At 47.3% G+C, this 19,106-nt stretch overlaps 1 protein-coding gene across 1 annotated transcript in view; it reads left to right on the forward strand.

Moving 5' to 3' along the window:
- Positions 1 to 12,260, forward strand: part of Dnah8 (dynein axonemal heavy chain 8) — a 248,314-nt gene extending 236,054 nt beyond the window's left edge. Inside the window, exons 92-93 of the mRNA XM_021186523.1 lie at positions 8,464 to 8,585; positions 11,839 to 12,260. Of these exons, the coding sequence (XP_021042182.1) occupies positions 8,464 to 8,585; positions 11,839 to 12,126 (410 nt within the window). The 3' untranslated portion in view covers positions 12,127 to 12,260. The remainder of the gene's footprint in view (positions 1 to 8,463; positions 8,586 to 11,838) is intronic.
- The last annotated feature ends 6,846 nt before the right edge of the window (positions 12,261 to 19,106 follow it).

Consider the following 19,106-nt stretch of genomic DNA (forward strand, 5'->3'; position numbering starts at 1 on the left):
GGGGGAAGGGAGAGAGAGTCTACGGATACCAGCAGGGGGTTAGAAAAGGTGGGAGGGATGTGTGTGTCACAGTGGAGAGACTGTGCAGAGCAGGCAGAATGGTCCCTGGCCACCTCTCCCACTGTAACAAGCACAGCAAGGAAGGAGTGACTGACCATAGATGCTGCGCTGAGTGGTTTTAAGCCAACTTGACACTGTCATTTGAGTGGAGGGAACCTCAATTGAGAAAATGCCTCCATAAGATTGGGCTGTAGGCAAGCCTGTAGGGTACATTCTTAGTTAGTGATTGATGGGGGAGGGCCCAGGCCATTGTGGATGGGGCCACCCCTGGGCTGGTGATCCTGGGTTCTATAGAAAAGCAGGCAGTGTAAACCAGTAAGCAAACCCTCTCCATGGCCTCAGCATCAGCTCCTGCCTCCTGGTTTCTGCCCTGTTTGAGATCCTGTCCTGACTTCCTTCAGAGATGAACAGTGATGTGGAAGTGTAAGCCAAACAAACCCTTTCCTCCCCAGCTTGCTCTTTGGTCCCAGTGTTTCCTTAATAGAAACCCTAACTAAGACAGATGCTCACAGTAGATAACTGTAGGCTTGGTGCTAAGAGGTTAAGGGAGCTTTCTGGCCTCCATTTAAAGGAATAGACAAGCTTATCTTGGGAGTGAGAAAATGTTGGAGGCAGGAATTTCACGAAAGAGATGGAAGCTGGGGACAGGGCAGGACATCAGGTGGCTTTGGCATCCTCCAGCAGTGAGGCTCTGCTGTAAGAAGGGAGCTCCTGGGTTTACCTGTGTCTGGGGTGTTGCCCGGTGTGCAGTGGAAAGGAACGAGCCGATGAGGCAGGGAAGAAAGAGGGTACAGTTCATGAGGTACAGATGCTGTGGTCTGGGCAAGCAGGATGGCTCAAGGGCACCAGGAAGGTACTTGCCACCAAGCCTGTTGACCTGACTTTGGTCCCATGGTAGAAGGAGAGAGCTGATTGAAGTTGTCCTTTGACTTTTACACACACATCACAGCATACTTGTGCCCCCCCTAAAAAAGTCAGTAAGTGTCAACACCATGATGTCAAGGATGGAGAGGCCATCCTGCTGGATAGGACACTGAGGAGGAACATGGAGACTGAGGAGATGGCTTAGTAAGAGCCCAAGATACAGCCATACAGACCTGAGATCTGAGATCCCACAAAGGAAGCTGAGTGCCTGGGCACAGAGCTGTAATCCCAGCCTGACTCAGGGAGTGGAGACAAGGAGCGTCCCTGGGGCTTGCTGGCCAGCTAGTCCAGCTAAATAATGAACTCCAAGTTCAAGGGAGAAAGATCCTGTTTCAAAACGTAAGGTAAAGAGCCATTGAGGGAGACTCCTGGCATTGCCCTCTGGCCTTTGCATGCACACACATGTACATTTGCACTCCCCAAACATGTCCACACGTACATATCACACACACATGCACACAGACACAAAGTGGATGTTGATGGGATGATCAATGGCTGGGGACAGCAGGCAGGAATGGCGAAGAGAGGAAGGACCCGTCACCACAGCCTGTGGTTGTCAAGGCAGCAGAGAGGTCCTCGTGATGGGTGGAGGGATGACTGGGAAGTGCTTATGTGTTCAGTGTTGATTCCAGTAAAGACAAAAAAAGTATTTGTGTGGAAATAGAACCATGCCCGAGGGCATGATGGGAAGGTTTGGGAGGGAGAGAATCCTTGGGACTGGAGGGGGTTGAGGGAAAACCGGAAGGCAGTGTCAGGAGTTACACTTCTGCACACCAGCCACTTGGGGCGGAGGGCCCCAGCCCTCCCCTGTGTTTGTGGGTCCGACAGAGCCTGTCACTTGGATGAATGACACCACAGAGCGCCTGTGAATCTCCAGAGACCCCCACAAAGAGCCAGCTCATCCTACTGACAGCCCTCCAGACAGTTCACTTGTTCTTGGAGGCCCTCCCTCCTCTCCCCGCCATCAAACTAGTTCTTAAGACAAATGTGGGTCAATGGCTGGCAAGTGCCCTGTCCTGAGAGTGCCTTTGACAGAGTGGCAGTTCTCAGGCCTGTCCTCCACAGCACAATCACCTGGGACATTTTTAATACATACTAATGGCTGGGGCCCAAAACCAATCATGTTCCTACTCTCCAGGGTTAAGGCCTTCAGACTCAAATGGAGAGCCTCCATGATCAGTTTCTTAAACACTCCTGTAGTTGTTCTAGTGTGACAAGAACCTTTACCTCAGCTCCCCGATGCCTGACATGTGGTCCTCACGAGGCCGCTGCTGCGTCAGAACCTTTGCATTAACTGGAGTCCTTTTCCCAGATGACTCCCGGGATCATTAAACTTCGAGAGAAAGGACTGGGGAGATGGGTCAGTCAGTAAACTGCTCGCCAGCCAAGCAGGAGGATCTGACTTCAGATCCTCAGGGCCTGTAAAAACCTAGGTGTGGCTGCATGCAGCTGGGATCCAGTGCTGGGGTGGGAGAGACAGATGGGACCTCGATGGTCAGCCGGTTGGACCAAATCGGAGAGCTCCAGGAAAAGTGCGGTCAGAGTGCGATCACAGAAGACTTGTGACTTCAATCTCGAGCTTACAGAGTGAGTTCCAGGACAGCCAGGGCTACACAGAGAAACCCTGTCTCAAAAACAAAACAAAACAAAACAAAAAAATTCTCGAGCTTTCAAATATCTGCCTGTGCATGTATGCATGCACATGCATACACACACATATGCATGCATGCATACATGCACACAGACATATACAAAGGCACACACACACATATGAGTACATACATACCCATGCATACACACACATATACATATATGCACACATGCACACAGACATGTGCAAAAGTGCACACACACATACAGGGTGCACTTATACCCCTGCATGCACACACACAACACACACATATACATATATGCACACATGCACACAGACATGTGCAAAAGTGCACACACACATACAGGGTGCACTTATACCCCTGCATGCACACACACATACATGCATGCACACATGCACACAGACATGTGCAAAGGCACACACACACACAGTAGCTTGAAAGAAACTCTGTTACTGCACTGTGGATTCCAGCAGTTCAGACTTCATGGCTCTGGACCAAGCTGCCCTAGCTGTTTCCAACACCCACATCACAGCATCTAGCATATACCCCTGAAAGGTGCGCAGTGCATGTTCATTCAGCTCGGCTGACCAACCTCATCCTTGTCTAACGATTTCTGTCTTTTTATTTAACTTACCAATGAACCACATTTGCTCCTCATTTGGGGGAAAAACTGCCTGTCATAAACTCATGGCAGAGACATCACTTCTAATCTCGGAAGGTGCTGTGGGGAGGCGTGGCAACTGTTTAGACAGGAAATAACTGTGCAGGCCAAGGCCCATTACAGGAGGACTGCTTCATTCATTGAATAAAGAAGAAAAAACCACCTGGGGGCCTGGGGAGATGGCTGTGTTGGTAAGGACCTGAACTCAGGTCCCTAGCACCTATGTAAAAGTCAGTTACATACCCATAACTCCAGCACTCGTTGGCCAGCTGTTCTAATTGAATTGGCAAGCTCTTCATTCAGTGATAGGCCCTGATTCAAAAGTAAACAGACAAACATATATGCATCACACACACACATATATATGAGGTATATTGAGGGAGATTGCCGATGTTGAAGTCTAGCAAACAGGCACAACATGGACATCTTTCATTCTCTCTGTCTCTGTCTGTCTCTGTCTCTGTCTCTGTCTCTCTCTCTCTCTCTCTCTCTCTCTCTCTCACACACACACACACACACACACACACACACACATATACACACACACACGCCCACCTGCTCCTGACACAGGACCATCATTACAGAATGCTAGCCAGTTCTCTGTAAAGCTGAGAAACACAGCCTCCCTGCTCAGCTGCTGCTTCCAGCTTTTCTAGGACCCTGTAGGGAATACCACTTAAAACACACCACGTCTCTCCTTAGGCCAGCTGATTGCACGAGTCAAGCTCTGAAATCAGCTTGCTTCAGAGTCAGACTGCTCCTGTTCTAGGAATTCAAACATAGCGAGTATTGCTTCGGAGCCGACTTTCCACAGTAGAATTCTAGATTAATAGTGGGGGGGCTTTAAAAAATAATGAATTTGACAAGTGTTTTAAGAATTCATCATGCTTTATGAATTTGATGGGAAGAATTATTTGAGCGTCTCATTTAGACCACATGTAACTCCTGTGGTTAGTCAAGTCCCCCGTTTGTCATGTGGGTGGTTTAAATCTCACGAAGAATAGGTTATTGCTGTTGAGGTCTCGCCCTGACTGACTTTTTGTTTTTCCTCTCAAGCACGGGAACATATGAATCACTTTCAGAATGATTACAACTAAATGCACGTCTAAACAAAAGTGTTTGATTTTTCTCAAGCCTTTGTGAAGGAAACTATATCAATAGTCCTCCAAGAAGTTATGCAAGTAGCAGAAAGAGCAGCTTGTAGTTTCATTAGGCTTGACATCTATCTCCAACAGAGACAGCCATTCATTTTTTAAAAGTCCAACAATTAATGCCTCAGTAGATTCAGTACATTTCGAATGTGACAAGATTGTGTCCTTTATAGGAAGTCAGTGGGAAGCGACGGAGCCTGAAAAAGCGGCCAAGGTTGCAGCTTAGTTGGCGGGGTACTCGTGTCGCACGCACGGCGTCCTGGGTTGGAGTCTCGATACTACATAAAATGGTTTTAGAGGAGGGAAACAGAAGGGTTGGAAGCTCAAGGAAGGTCACTCTCTGCTACGTGTGACATCTGAGCCTGGCATGGGATGATGAGACACTATCTCAAGTGGACAGGAGAATAGATAGACATATTATAGACAGACAGATTGAAAACGCATGCATCCTCTCTCCTCCACGTTCTCTGAGTAGGGATGGCTCAGGAACCATTCTCGGCTCTTACTCCAGGTCTCAACACTGCCTTTCTGTCGAGAAATGATCCTGTGTACTGGATTGTTGTCCTGCTGGCATTCAGAGTGCCCAAGCCCAAGCATCAGGGAATCTGCCTTTGGAGTCTGGACAGCGAGTGTACGCATGCTCACTAATAGAGACCAGACAGGAAATGGTATCTCTTAACAGCACAGGAGTTTTTGCGGCACTTTCTGATAATGACTAAAATCGTAGAAGCAGAAAAAAGATATTAAAAGGGAATTGCGGGTGGGGGGGGCAGTTTCTTTTGTCTTCAGATACCTCTGGCCTGACCCTGAAAGCCATACTGGGTGAGGCCAATTTGCAGTTTAGTCATGACTTAAGATGTTACATGGGAAAAGAATATCAACTCCTCAGCTGGTTCAGAGAGAAGGTTAGAAGGAGGCACACTATGACCCCGTATCTTCACAACATCAGAGGTGAATTTTAAAATACCATAAGCTAAGGTCATTTTAACTCCAGGCACTCAAGCTGGATACACAGTGTCTAACAGACACAGGGATAAACACTGTGTGTTGAATTATAAAAATGATGTTTTCACCGGGAGAGATGGCTTGGCAGCCAAAGTCACTGGCTGCTCTTGCAGAGGACCCGGGTTCAACTCCTAGCACACCTACATTGTAGCTCACAACCATCTTTAAATACAGTTCCAGAGGGTCTGATGTAATATTCTGGCCTCTGGGTATGCCAGGACACATTGTATGGTACACTTAAAAACATGTTGCCAAAACACTCATACAAATAAATAAATCCAAAAATGACATTTTCATTGACTGATTAGAAGGATGTATTATTGGGTTGTTACTTTACTCATATATATATAATATATTAATAACATATTACTCAGTCATATATATATTTGACCTACAAACACATGAAATGTCTTGTTACTCAAGTGTGGGAGATCTCCCAGCGTTGTAAGATGAAAGTGAGAAGCTAAAGAGGTGGCTCAGGGGTTAAGCACACTGGCTACTCTTCCAAAGGACCTGGGTTCAATTCCCAGCACCCACTTAGTGGCTTTCACCCATCTGTAACACTAGTTCCAGGGGATTTGATGTCCTCCTCTTCTGGCCTCCATGGTCACTACATACACACGGCGTAGACTTGTGTGCAGGCCAACTCTCATACACATAAAATCAAAATATGACTGCCTGGTGATTAGATCCCCTTCTGGGACTGCAGGAGGAGCCCAGGCAGTGTCCAGCTGCTGTTGCCAGATGAATTTCCACTGTACTTCCTGATGAGCATAGCTCGCACTGTAAGAGTTCTTTTGGACACTGGTTAATGAGGAGATTGCCTTTTGGAAGAAGGCAGAAGGCTCTCTCTAGTGGCCCAGAGCCTGTTTTAATGGGTGCTTTGAATGGGTGTCCTAATATGCAAATGCAGATAAGTCACTGTCCTCTTCCCACCACCTGAGAAGCAGTGAGGGACCAGTGACATGGCTCTTGGATGAAGGCTCTCGCCACCAAGCCTAACAACTTGAATTAGATCCTGGGAACCGTGTAGTGGAAAGAGGGTCACTCTCTGATGTCCATACACATACCATGGCAGGCATATGCACACTGACTTCTATTCGCGTACTATGATAGGCATGTACACACACACATGCACATAAATAAATAAATAAATATAATACGAATGCATTTAAAGCCAGGCAGTGTGAACTCTGGCCTGAGAAATCCTGCGTCTGCCATTGTACTGGAATCATCCGGAACCCTCTAACCCAGACTCTGTCTCTGTGTCTTCACACATGCTGCTCATGCTGGTCTTGTCCTGTCTCACAAATCCTCACACATCTTTCAAGGTTTGCAACAGGGCTGGGGAGATGTCTAGGCTCCTGAGAATGTATACTGTTCTTACAGAAGACCCGAGTTTGGTTTCCAGCACCCGTGTTGTCCAGCTCTCAGCTGCTTGTACTCCAGCTCCAGTGTGATCTGACATCTCCTGTCTTCTCTCCATACCTCTTATCCCATGATGTGCATACCTGTAAATATAAAACAGTCAAAATATATTGGAGAGAGAGAGAGAGAGAGAGAGAGAGAGAGAGAGAGAGAGAGAGAGAGAGCTGCTGTTAACTTCCTTTTTAAAGCTAGGCCTCCCTGGCCTTTGATTGTGACCTGTTAAAGCTCCACCTCACGCCAGAGCAGCATTTCTCAACCTGTAGGTCTCGACCCCTTTGGGAGGCAGGGATCAAGTGACCTTCTCACCGAGGTTGCCTAAGACCATCAGAAAACATTACAGCTCATAGCAGTAGCAAAGCTGCAGTTACAAAGTAGCAATGGAAATAATGTTATGGTTTAGGGGTGGGGTGGGGTTGGGGGTCACCACAAGAGGAGGAATTGTATTAGTGGGTCCCGGCATTAGGAAGGCTGAGAACCACTGGTCTAGGGATAGACTCCCCATTGTGGCCTCTTCCAGTTTGTGCCACCTTGAACTTTGTCACTCTCAAGGGAGCTGACAAATGAATGAATGAATGAATGAACAAGGTCCTTTTCGTGAACCGGAGTCCCTTCATACAGCCAGGCTGGGCACCATTGATTGCTTCCACTCCCAGCATGATTAACATGCATATTAAGGATGCCTTGCAACCTCCCCTCTGTGGTCCTCAGAGGTCACAACAGAGTGCCGGTGATGGGAGCCGGGGATAGAAATGATCTGAACACATGGCATTCACATATCCAATTACCGAAACACAAGCAATTCTAAAAATGAGCACCGAGGTTGTGTACATTCCATATTTTAAACCGAGAGTCACTCCATGATGATTCCACCATTTACATGAAAGCCGAAACACAACCGGTGAGTCACGGGCGGCTTGCGCTCTTTGCCAGCCGGCTTTAAGAATTAGGATTTTTTTTTTCCTGACTGACGTTGAATGCCACTCTCCAGAAAAGGCTTCTCTTATTGGATTGAATGGCACGGTTCTCAGGTATTAACTTTAGAGAATGACCACAGATACAGAGCCGCACATTACCTTAAAAATAACCGCATTATGCACATTAAAAGATGTAGCTCTCCCTTTCCGGTGTGATTGCCTTGTTTGATCAAATTGAAAGTCAGGTTCCTATTATGCTGTTTATGCCTGATTTCCTTAGACTAAATGAAATTGTCCCATTATGGCAAATAGAAGCTTCATAATGCTTTGATTCGAGTTTAATTGGAAGGTTGTTTCTCAGAATATTTTACTATTCCGGTCACACATTGGATATTGTGTTTTCCAATAGGGACCAGGAGCTAGGTCTGAGTTGGAACCCAGGGGACTTCCAAACCCAGGTCCTTCTCTCTTCATCCTCCCTTCATCGCTTCACTGTCCCCATGGAGACAAATGCCAAGTAAGAAGAGCCCCTTGCTCTGCTGTTGTGGTCTCAGGTCCTCCCAGGATGGGCAGGCGATTTAGAGACTGTCCAGATGCCCTTAGTGTTACTTCCTCTGCGTTACTGACGTGGGCTTCATCAAGAGTCTCTCTTTCTCTCTCTCTCTCTCTCTCTCTCTCTCTCTCTCTCTCTCTCTCTCTCTCTCTAGGCTTCCTCACAGCCATGAGGCAAGAAGTGACCCGAGCTCACAAAGGCTGGGCGCTGGACACCGTGACCATCCACAATGAAGTCCTGCGGCAGACCAAGGAAGAGATCATCACGCCCCCAGCGGTAGGTGCCGTGGGCAGGGCTGAGGGTAAGACATTGTCTTTGAGGGCCAGGGGAAGTACAGTAAGCAGGCAAGGCCCTGGGTTCAGTCCCCAGTGCCACAAAAACAAAACAAAACAAAACAAAATTAAAACCTGGCCTTGGCTCTCTCAGTGAAGCCTGCCTGCTCTTCAGAGAGCTTTTTCTCTGTTGTAACTGGACAATCACAAGGCCAAAGCCTCCCCCAGCTGCTGAGTGGGAGGTTAGTGCCAAGGGGTAGTGAGCCCAGGGACTCCATGAGTGATATAGATAGATACATAGATACACACACACACACACACACAAGTTCTGTACATGTTTGCTTAGCTTAGAAGGATCTCCGTGGGTCTCCAGCTCCTGCTCTGGGCTCACAGATTCCCTTGTAGCAGCTACAGGCTGCTGAAATCCACTGACCTGTTGGGAGCTCAGTCCCTACGCCACACCATCCGCCTGTGTATTTTGAGACTCTGCGTGCAGAGTCTGCCATGCTATGGAGGTAGCAGGCCCAAAGCCTTCTGCTTCTTCGACGCAGGCGTGGGCAATTTCTTCAGTGATTTGAAACTGATGTGACAGTCCAGCCTCTCTGCAGGAAGTCACAGGGCTGCAAACGCCATCTCCGAAGCTTGGTGCCAGATCTGACACAGCAGCTCAACAAACTTAGTCTTTCTCCTTTTCTACGGTCCATTCCCTCAACACCGAGGAGACCTGAACACACGAATTTCTGAGCTCTGGACAGTTTTCTGCCACTTTGTAACTGGGGATCTTCCCTCCAGTTACTAGAAAGTTGCTAGGACTCTCCACACACCCCGGCAGTGTATATTTCTTCTACCCCCCACCCCCTTTAAGGTAATCTAGGGTCTCACTGTTATGCGTTCCAAAGTTCTTGTATCTCCTACCTGTTATTACGTGCACACACCCATGTCACCTCCATGTGTGTAGGTATTTCTTATAGCACCTCCTAGCTTCCTGGAACCCCCATCCATATTTACTGTCTGGAATACCAGAGTCTGGGTTACTGAAAGCTTAGAGTGTGTTCCCTCACAGTTAAGGAGTCCTGAAGTCCAAAAGCACTGCAGAGGGCTGGCTTAGCGAGCATGGAGCCCTGGGTTCTATCTCCAGCACCACCTAAGCTGGATGCTGTACCACACCCCTGTAATCTAAACACTTAGGAGACAGAAGCAGGAAGCAGAAGGATCTGTAGTTTAAGGTCAGCTTGGGATACGGGAGACCCTGTCTCAAAACAGAATAAAATAAATCAATGGCCGGCAGGGTTCGTTTCCTCCAGAAGGGAGCTGAGAGACAACCTTACTCTATGACTTTCTCCTGGCTTCTGATGCCCTTGGCAAGATTGGTTGGTTTTGAACAAATCATTCCAATGCCTAACACAACTGTCAGAAGCTTTATATTGCTTTGTGTGTCTCTGCATGACCTGTCCCTACACACACACACACACACACACACAGAGGCCACATTGGATCTAGGGCCTTTCCAGACCCAGCGTGTCTCAGCTAGGGTTTCTAACGCTGCAACAAAACACCATGGCCAAGAAGCAACTTGGGGAGGAAAGAGTTTGTTCACCTTACACCTCCACATTGGTGTTTATCATGGAAGGCAGTCAGGACCGGAACTCAAACAGGGCAGGAACCTGAAGGCAGGAGCTGATGCAGAGGCGTTGGTGGGGTGCTGCTTACTGGCTTGCTCAGCCCCTTTTTTAATTGTAGAACCCAGGATTCCCAGCTCAAGGATGGCATGCTAGGCCTCCCCCCCCCCTTGATAACTAATAGAGAAAATTCTTACAGCTGAATCCCATGGAGGTATCTCCTCAGCTGAGGCTCCTTCCTCTCTGATGATTCTAGCTTGCATCAAGTTGACACACAAACCCAGCCAGTACAGGTGACACTGTTCTACCTGCCCTTGTATCTTCCCACTGTGACTCTTGAGGCCCTTAAATTGCCAGGGTTGTAGAAGAGGTCACATTTAGCTGTAGGATGTTTCCTGGTGGTCACCTTGTTCTGTACATAATTGTCAACCACTAACTGAAGGACTGGAGCTCCTGTGACCTGATGCCCTGCGACTGCCCAGGATCTGGGCGTCAAACCATGTTCTTTGGTTTATGGTTCACAATATATGGCCCTTATGCAGTTAGCACCCTGAGAGAGCCCTGGAAACTTTTTGCAGCTTAATCTCTCTGCCCTTTATTACCATCTACATTTACCTCCCCAGACCCCATCTTCATTAGAAATAGAAAAACGGTCACCATCTTCTACATAAATATACTTTATGGCTCACATGGTCCTCTCCAGCCCTTTCTCGTCTTAATGAATACATGTTCTGTGGCTCCCCCGTGCCTGCAAGATAGAGTTCAGACATTTCAGCTCCGAACACTCGTCTTCCACGGTCAAGTGATACCTCACTTTATTACCTTGGAACCCTCTGTCAGAAAGTAAAGTATTGTCTCCGCCCAGCCTGTCCATCTCTGTGGAGTTGCTCCGGCTTCCTCCTCCTCATTTCCATACACTTCCTGCGGCTCTTCAGGGATCTCTTCAGGCCGTCCCTGCCACAGTCCACTCTCAAGGCTAAAGCCCTCATGACCTCAGTCCAAGGTCACTGCGTTTACCCTCAGAAATCATCACCAGGCAGCTCCACTAACAAATTTCAAGCTGTCACCTTTTCTCGGGGGTCTTGCTTCCTCGGTTTAGAGGTGAGGCCCATAAAGGCAAGTTCGTTTGCAGGGAAGAACATAGGGAGGATAGTTGGTCATCGACAGGGGAGGGCCAACTCTGTCCCACTTTCTCATGTCTACCTTGCTGTACCACCCCAGGCCTCTGGGGGCGCTCTACTCTCATTTCATCACATGGAGGAGGTGGGGTGGGCCTAGGGTTGACTAGATTGACTCAGCGCAAGGTCCCATTGCCAACAGCGCCAAGTCATGGGCTTGCAACAGCTCAAACTGGATTTACAACTCCCCGCAGAGGTGACTTGGCCTTCCTGTTTCCCAGGTGGACCACTCCAGGTTCCAATAACTCAGAGCAGGGCACTCCCGAGGTGCAGTTAGATTCACTGTGTCCCCTGGGAAACAAGGCCAAGGGTTTCCGTGAATGCGATTGGCCCCCTGGCGTTTTCTTATCAGCTAGCACCTTAAGACTGGCTTGTGTTTTCTTTCCGAACTGACAGCCCTCATTACATAAGGGATGCCTAGTTTTCAGCACCTCTCCTTCTCTGTCGCTTGGTCCTCCAGGAAGGCGTGTATATTTACGGGCTGTATATGGATGGAGCATCCTGGGACAGGCGGAACGGGAAGCTCACAGAATCCACCCCGAAGGTTCTCTTCATGCAGCTTCCTGTTCTGCATATTTTCGCCATTAACTCCACGGCGCCCAAGGATCCGAAGCTGTACGTGTGTCCTATCTACAAGAAACCCAGGCGGACTGACCTCACCTTCATCACCGTGGTGTACCTGCGCACGGTGCTGTCCCCGGATCACTGGATCCTGAGAGGGGTGGCCCTCTTGTGTGACATCAAGTAAGTTCATCTCTATCTGCCGTGGGCACAAGGAGAGCCACACAGAAGAAAGCTTGCTACTGAGAGACTCAGACATGCTTATGTCTCCTGCCTGATAGGTGCTTAATTACCCTCCCTCAATTAAACAGTTGACACTTCTCCTATTGCTCGCCTGTCTCTTCCTCCCATATCACTATTCACAGGGCCGTTCCGAATTCACGCGTCTGATTCTAAGAACTCACATTGTGCTGTAATTACTTTCTGAAAGATAAGCCCCTGTCTTCGTGTTAGAATGCTTTTTTAGAAGCCTTGCATTTAAAAAATGGAAAACAGAGTTTTGATCGGATCCCTCCTAAAAGGACCCCAGCGGATAGAAACTTTTTCCTCCAATGAAAAACACTCGTGGGCTGGCAAGATGTCTCAGTGGTGGGCAAAGCACTTGTCACCAAGCTTAACAACAATGAGTTGGATGCCACCCTGGCATCCACACAGTAGAAGGAGAAAAACCACAAGTTGTATTCTGATCTGCGCATATGTTGCTGTGGGGCATGCACATGCACACACACAGATCTATACACAAACAAGTATAGTTAAAATATACAAATAAGTATATTAAACATATCAAATAAATTAAAATTTTAAAATCCCAATAAATAGTCTTCCCATATCTAGGTTTGTTAAAATATTATCCTTTTGAGTTTGTGTGTGTGATAAGTTTATATGTGTATGTGTATGTGTGTGATGTAAGGATGTGTATATATGTGTGTGTGTATTTGTGTGTATAGATAAGTGTGTATGTGTACATGTGTGATATGTGTATGTATGTGTGGCGTGTGTGTATGTTTATATCAGGGACCTGTCAGAAAATCTACTGGGACAATTGATCCTGGAATTTATTGTAATTTTATTTAATATTATTTCATTTTTTGTGTGTAGTAACTTTAAGGCTCAGAGAGCTCTGGCTCCCCGGCTCTCCTACCCAAGCCCAATTCTGTGGGAAATAATGAAACACATATCTAGGTAGCAAATGGAAAAAGCAAAAACAAACTCCATCAAACCAAATTAGGTTACATGCCGAACGTCTTAAACGGCAGAGTCTTTAGAAAGCGATGCGATTTCTTACTCAGTAGTTAGCCTGAAACTCAGTATAAACCTCGATTTCCTGCAGAAGGAAATTGTCAATTTAACAAAACAGATGGGGCCCTCGACTGAAATGTTCAAGTTGCTCCAGGACAGTGAAGAAGAGTCGCTCTGCCGCTCTCCTCATGTGGAGTCGTCTTGCCCGCCCACAGCTACTTCCACAAACTTCATTCTTTCTATTCTGGAGGAGGAGGCGTTCCAAATGACTCCCATTCCTCTCTCCTTCCCTGATCAGAGTCGTGATGGGAGAGCAAGCAAGGTGACCCCGTGCTAACCTCAGAGGAAACTGACATTCCTTCTGGAAGTAGACTATAGTGATAACCTCTGATAAGTCCCTAAAGCTAGTGCGTCCTCTCTGTTGCTGGCCAAAAGCACCTCAGGGGAAGACAGGTTTCATCTGGATTACAGTTCCAGGTCACAAGTCCATCACTGAGGGGAGTCATGGTAGGAACTCGAAGTACAAACCATGCATGATCATTGCCTGCCTCTGTGGCTTCTTCACAGGCTCATGCTTGCTTTAGCTAGTTTTCTCAGACAGCTCAAGACCACTTGCCTAGGGATGGCACCGCCCACAGTGGGCAGATCTCAAAACAAATGTCTATAGACCAGCTTGATAAAGACTCCATGACAGTTTTGTTTGTTTGTTTGTTTGTTTGTTTCAATTTCAGGTGATTCTATGTTGTGTCAAATTGACAGTGAATGCTAATTAGAACAGTAGTCAAGCCCTTGGTCCCTGTGTCTTGGTACTTCCCATGACCAGGACACACACTAAAGTACAGGTGGCACTCCTTGGGTGAAGTGTTCTGTTGAAATGAAGCTAGAATTTGGAAGTACCTGCCTGCCAGTCAGGGTGGGCCCAGAAAGATGATGCAGTCTCGGACTATAGCAAACCAGCCAGCAGGTTCTGAAACAATACGCATGCCAGCTGATAAATTAAAGGCAAATATGTACTCTAATCCCTTGGATATCCAAGAAGATACTTAGAAAATAATTATTGGGTTCAGCGTTGTCTAATGACTCGAATGGCTTAGAAAAAAAAAAAAAAGGGGGGGGGGGGGGAAGCCGTAACTCTAGCAAAGGTCACCGATAAGACTGGTTAATGACACACAAGACCTGTTTTCTGTGAACTCTGCTGTGGCTGATTATTTTGCTCTGAGTCAACGGTGAGAAGAAAGAGAGATGGACGCTGAGATGCAGCCAAGCTGGGCACCTGGCCCCCGGGTAGTGCCTCCAAATGGTTTTGTTGACAGTTGGCCTAGGTTCTGCTGAGAGCTGGCTGGGGACCCAGTTCCCTGTCTTTTCTCTAGCTTAGCAAATGGCTTTCCTTAGACATTTTGCACCATTGAACTTCCATAAACACATAACCATTTTCTCAGCAAAATTGTTGCTCTTTCACTAATTACATAATTTGCCACACTTGAGTGAGGGAGACCTGGAGAGCCTAAAAGAACAGAAGAGAGAGGGCAGGGTGGCTAAGCCAACCGAAGCTGGGGCAGACGTGGTGGTTTGTTTGGTCTTTGGTGTTGTTTTTTTTTTTTTTTTTTAACCCTCCTTGGAATCTGTCCATGTTTTTCTCATTTTAGTCAGCAAAGAGAGCTACGAGATTTATATCTCAGTTGATTTAAAATGTTATTTTACTTTGGACTTTACGTAAAAATAAAGGCAAAAGAAAAGCACCCAGAGATAGAGCGGGAGCCTATCTTTGCGGGTGGTGATGTGGGAGCCTCCTGCAGTCAGAGGATCCGGATGAGTAGGTGCCTCAGTTTAAAGGGGATGTGGTGGGACTCAGGACCATGGCTGAAGGCTGCAGAAGTGGTTGTGGATATTCAAGTCCGCTGAGGGATGAAGGTGAAAACAAGCTCACACCAGAGCTAGGGCTTGCTCTTGAGACAGGGTTTCTCTGTGTAGCCCTGGCTGTCCTGGAACTCGCTCTGTAGACCAGGCTGGCCTCGAACTCAGAAATTCACCTGCCTCTGCCTCCCGAGTGCTGGGATTAAAGGTGTGCACCACCACGCCCGACGGGCTTGCACTTTTAGTGGATATCATCAAGACTACAGATGAGTGGGTTTTAAGGAAGGGGCCCTGTGTGAGGAAGATACGTTAGTTGTCTCTCACTGTGATGAAATACCCAACGAGAAGCATCTCTTCCCGTGAGAAAGGGTTGGCTATGGCACATAGTGGGGGTAGGGTTAGTTCACGGTGGTGGGAGTGGCTTATGGCTGAGGTTGGCTGGAAGGTGAGAGACTGGCTCACACATGGGTAGTTCAGGAAGCAGAGACCAGGCAGGAAGCAAGGCCATGCCATAGACCACAAGGACCACCTCCAGGGGCTCACTTCCTTCAGTAAGGCTCCACCTCCTGAATATCTACAGCCTTCCAAAGTAGCAGCACCACCCAGAACCAAGTGTCTAAACAGCCCACGAATCAAGGAACAGGAGAGAATGGAATGAAGACAGGAAGTATCCAGGGACAGAGGTGTCCATCATTAGGACAACACCCTCCCGATACCAAAGGCCTCCAGGAGCTAACCGGAACTTCAGCTTTGCTATCTAACCCGTCAAGTGCTCCCCACCCCCACACTCCAGCAAGCTTCTGCACAGCACAGCCTATCAGCCTTGGTACCCACAAGTATTAACAAGACAAAGGAATCAGCAAAGAGCAGACAATTCGGCTTGAAGGCAATTCGGCCATGAGGAAGAGGGTGGGACCATCTGTGAGGGACAGGTCTGAGGGGCTAGAATCCCAGAGCACAGGACAGACCTACAGATCGTGCTGGGTTGCTGATCAGCCAGAGGTGGGTGAGATGGTTAGGAGGTCTTTGTTCCGAGTTGGAACCGGAAAGCTGTCAATTAGAAAAGAAGAAAGCAGCTCTTCTGAAAGATGCCAAGAGGGAGGGTTTGGAGACTCAGCAAACTAAGTTGAGAAGGATCAACTGGAGGAGTCCAAAGAGGGCTGGAGGTGTTCCTCAGTGGTAGAGTGCTTGCCTAACATGCTCAAAGCACCACACACAGATGTATGTGCACACACAACTACCCACAACATGTATAAATACAACACACATATCACACACACAACACACAAACAACACTCACGCATACCCCACTCATAGCATACACACATGCACACACAGAGAGAAATGTGAAGACACAGTCTGGAGAGTCCAGCTGCATATTTGTTTCTTTTGTGTTGAAAACTTGGAAGAGAATGGCTGGGAAGTGGTTCAGTTCGTAAAGCGCTTGCCTCGTGCGCTTGAAGCATGAAGACCCAAATTCAGATATCCAGGACCCACAGATGAAGCTGGGCACTATTATAGTGTGTGTGTGTGTGTGTGTGTGTGATCATGGTGAGATGGGAGACACAGAGACAACTAGATCCCTCAAGACCTTGTCTCAAAGTGAAAGGTAAGGATCAATACCCAAGTTTGTCCTCTGACCTCTCTATTTGTGGTGTGGCAAACATGTGCCTGTACTCACAGACACAGATGTACACACACACACATACACACACACACACACATGCATGTGCACACGAGTCAAATATATATATATATATATATATATATATATATATATATATATATATAAATTTGTAGTGGGTTTGGCCTAATGCTACCCAAGAGTCCACAGGTAAGATACTGAGAGACCCTGCCCTCCAGTTGGTTCTGATTGGTAAATAAAGATGCTGGCAGCCAATGGCGGGACAGGGCAGACAGAGGAGGGACTTTTAGGGTTCCAGAACTTTGGGACCAAGAGAGGAGAATATGGAGGAGAGGAAAGACGTCATGCCTGAGAAGAGTGGAGGACAGGGAGATCTCTGTGTAGCTGCCATGTAAGAGTTGGGAGAGTGGTGGCCCAGGGTGCTGCCCAACTGGATAGAACAGCCAATGTAGAATATAGGATTAAGTAAATGATAACTAGGGATTATCGGTGGGAAGTCGATTACCTGCATGGAGGTTAGGAAGTGGCCCAGCTGTTGCGCTGTTTAAGTCATATCAGATATAAGGCTGCGTGTGTGTCTTCCTTTCAGGAATGTTAAGCATTGAGGCGGGTAGCAAGTCTGTGGCTGGGATCTTTTGATTAATTAATTCAACATGCATTCGTTGAGAGAAGAGAAAAAAGTGATCGGGCAAAAGATAAAGGGGTAAAAACTTAAAAAACAAATTTACTGAGCAAAAAAAAAAATAAATTAGGAACTGTGGTGATCTTTCTGGTTTCTTTTCTGCTTTATTATATTTATATGATGCTATGTTTTGTCTGCATGTGTGTTTATGTGCACTACATGTGCAGTGCCCAAGTTGGCCAGAAGAGGGCCCTGGATCCCCTGGAACTGCACATATAGACGGTTGTGATCCACTGTGTGGGGGCCGGGAGTCAAATCTGGGTCTGTAAGAGCAACCAGTGCTCTGAACCTCTGAGCCACCCTTCAAGCCTACTTTGAATTTGAAAGAGCCAAAAAACAATTCACCGTTAAAGTAAGTTAATAACTTGAACCTAGGTGGCTAATAAAATCTCCAATGGTGGCATTTTTGTTAAGTTTTTTTAAAAAAATCTTTAATAATTAGCCTAATTAGAAAGACTCAAAAGACACAACCGTTGAAAAGATAACCCGTGGTGGCATTAGCCACCATCAACACGTGTGTCCTCGGAGCGTCCAGGGCTCTTGAGCCATTGATGTAGGTAGTGGTTCCGGATTTGATTAAAATGTTCAGCCCATTGAAGACTCCAAAAGTTTCCTTCTCTTTCTCCCTGTCTTAGGGTTCCCTAGCCACCAACTGGATGAGGTATGGATGTGGGGGTGGGGGTGGGGTTCCTAAAAAAAGCTCTGGGACACAGGAGACAGCCTGGGACCAAGGGAGAAGCTGGGCTGCCTGACAGAAGACAGACAGACAGCCCTCCAGCACTAAACCCTGCAGTCAGTCAAGGAGACTGCCTGGGACCTGAGTTGGACTAGCCAGCTCAGGCACCTCTCCTCCCTTCCCCTCCCTGTTTTCCCAACCTGCTTTGATTTTTAAATCCAGTCATGAGGCTGTTTGCATTGCCTCCCCCGCCCACCTTCAGACACCTGAACAACTTAATCAAAAAGCCTGCGTGCCGCTGGCCCAGGCTCTCACCTGTGAGAATCCAGGTGAAGAGATGTCCCTTTCTGAGGGAGGACCCTGTCTGATGGCAGCACGTACAGGTTTGGAAAAGCTGCCCCCCTCTATGCAAAAGCAACTATAATTTGAAATCCTCCATTCTTAATTGTTTTTTTTTTTCAGGGCCATAAATTCCCTAGGAATTTTTGAAGGATCGAGCCATATTTTTGCCTTTGAAAAAATTACTTTTGTATACCTTGAGCACATGGGGAAAAGTTAGACCCATTGCATCTGGCGTTGACTGCAAAAGAGACCTAGAGCCTTTGAACACTCAAGTGTTGATTTACATACAAACCTCTGAGATGAATATAAATACTTGGGGGGGGGGGTGATACTCAAGACATAAAAATCATCTCTGTCTACTCTGAATCAGTACTTATGCCTTATAGGAGCTGTGGGTGTAAAGATCGCCCTAACCCCTTCTGTACACCCCGGGATGAGCCAGAGAATGGGAACCTTAGAGGTATTGCTGTCCCCACCCCACCCCAATTCCCCTAAGGCTTGCTCACCTTTCCGGGGATTCTGGGGGTGCAGTGGAAGCGACTGTTACAGGTGTTTCATTATAAAGTTTTAATTGAATAGTTGTCAAGGTGGGGCCGACCAATTAAATCACCTCCTCTCTATTTCCAGACAGAAATCTTTATTTGACCCAGTCAGGACACTTGACACTCGAGGCTCCAATTCCCCGGCGCCTTCACAGCTTCCTCGAGATGGTGTTCTCGTGTGTGTGTG

This window comes from Mus caroli, chromosome 17, assembly GCF_900094665.2.
Source record: "Mus caroli chromosome 17, CAROLI_EIJ_v1.1, whole genome shotgun sequence".
NCBI lineage: Eukaryota > Metazoa > Chordata > Mammalia > Rodentia > Muridae > Mus > Mus caroli.